Raw genomic sequence first — 2,004 nt, forward strand, 5'->3', positions numbered from 1 at the left:
TTAAGTATAAATTTTCATGAAGATATTTCTGCGAAATTACATGAAAAAAGAAATACTATAAATATTGACAGTTATTAATATATATATATATATATAGTTTAACATATTTAATTATTAAAAGTGATAAAGTTTTAAAAAAATGTAAACATTTATGAGTATACAGGAAAAGTACAAACTATACGAGTATACAGTAAACGTACAAAGTATGAATATACAGTAAAAGTATAAGTTCTTATTAAGTCTTAAGTTTCTGTAATTAACACTACAATATGTAAGTACTAAATTAATATACTGTTTTTAAATGAATATTACATCTATATGTATGAATATATTAATATTTACACATACATGCACACGCACACAGGTACGCATGCACGCACACACATACACGAACACACACGCACACACACTTTCATGCATAAAAACAGATTAATTTTTTCTTTAAACATTGTTATTTGTAATTATTTCCATTAATCTGTTTCTTTTTAAATTTCCTTCCTCTTTTAATTCATTACTAACAGCAAGCGGTTCTATTTCGTGTAGCATATCAGGTATAATGACAGGGATTTCGATAGCATCATTGTTTAATAAACAAAAGTTGTGTAATACACAACAACTAACTATATAATATGGAATTAAATCCGTTCGTGTCATTGGCAACTTATCCAATAAATAACGCCATCGTCCCTTTAATAATCCAATTGCCCTTTCTACAGTTATTCGAGCAGATGACAAATTGGTATTAAATTCTTTTTGTCTTCTGATTAAATGACCATTATCATAAAATGGTACCATGACATTTTTCTGTATAGTATAAGCTGCGTCACCTAATAAATGACTGTCTTCAGGGAAATATTCTGGAGTACAATATCGTTGTACACCAGAATAAAGAAACACTCGCATGTCGTGAACACATCCTGGCATTCCAGCAAATACATGAATGAAGGACAAATCATCTTTGCAGATAACCTAGAAAAATATATAAAAAGAAAATGTAATTACTTTTAACAGTTTGCTGTTTTTCTATTCATTCAACATATATTAGAATTCATAGTAATTTTAATATCTTCAATTAAAATAATAAGGGAGTAAAAATGTTTTTATTCCTTACTTGTAACTGCATAGAGAATCTGCCCTTTCTGTTAATGTAACTATTAGCATCTTTCTTTGGTCGAGCAATGTTTATGTGCGTCCCATCAACAATACCTAAAACTTTTGGAAATCCATATAACCTTTGAATGTTTGTCCATGTTGTTTGAGCTTCTTCATTAGTAGGCCATCTAATAAATTGATTTCGAATGCTATATATTATTCGAACTACTCTCTTGACACATAACCATGCAGTTGATCTTGCAACATCAAATCTTTCACATATGGAACGATAAGAATTTGGTGTTGCCAAAACATAAATAGTTATTAATAACTGTTTTTCTGCATTAATTTTTTCTCTTCCTCTAAATGAAAGATTATCTAATTTTGGCCCAATAAAATATAATAAAAAGTAGAAAGTATTTCGCTCCATTCTGCAATAAATAATATCATAGTATTATTAAAATAAATGTTTCCTATTAATAACAATATAATTACAATTAATATGACCAACCTAAAATGTGATTTAAATTCAATATTTGTATATCTTACAACAACATTTTCCATGTAATTTTTTATTTTTGGTGTTACCCTTCTTTCATTTATATCATTATTTAATAATATATTTTGTAATTCCTCATCATCATCATCGCTATCACTAGAAGACAAACTACTAGAAGATTCAAACATAATATTTTCGACTAAAAAATATTCTTCTATAATAATAATAACACTGATTAAATTTGTAAGCTATTCCTGGCACTGCTTTTTTCGTTTTTTGTTTAGTAGCAATGATACAAAGAGAAGAAATCTGTAAATACATTTACATTATATATAGATAAATATAGTTTAATGTAATAAATAGTAGCAATAATTTATGGACTTGTATTGACAAATAATAATCAATTACAATTA

The 2,004-nt window shown here is 26.8% G+C and overlaps 1 protein-coding gene across 1 annotated transcript; it reads right to left on the minus strand.

Moving 5' to 3' along the window:
- Nucleotides 1-431: 431 nt before the first annotated feature.
- Nucleotides 432-1,864, minus strand: LOC112462315 (putative nuclease HARBI1). The gene is made up of 3 exons (XM_025028033.1): nt 1,604-1,864; nt 1,112-1,523; nt 432-969 (listed from the first exon to the last, which is right to left on the minus strand). Exons 1-3 carry the CDS (start codon nt 1,777-1,779, stop codon nt 442-444), a joined length of 1,116 nt encoding a protein of 371 aa, XP_024883801.1. The 5' UTR covers nt 1,780-1,864; the 3' UTR covers nt 432-441.
- Between the last annotated feature and the right edge of the window lie 140 nt (nt 1,865-2,004).

The sequence above is a fragment of the Temnothorax curvispinosus genome, unplaced genomic scaffold, assembly GCF_003070985.1.
Source record: "Temnothorax curvispinosus isolate PA1 unplaced genomic scaffold, ASM307098v1 QBEX01012235.1, whole genome shotgun sequence".
Lineage (NCBI taxonomy): Eukaryota > Metazoa > Arthropoda > Insecta > Hymenoptera > Formicidae > Temnothorax > Temnothorax curvispinosus.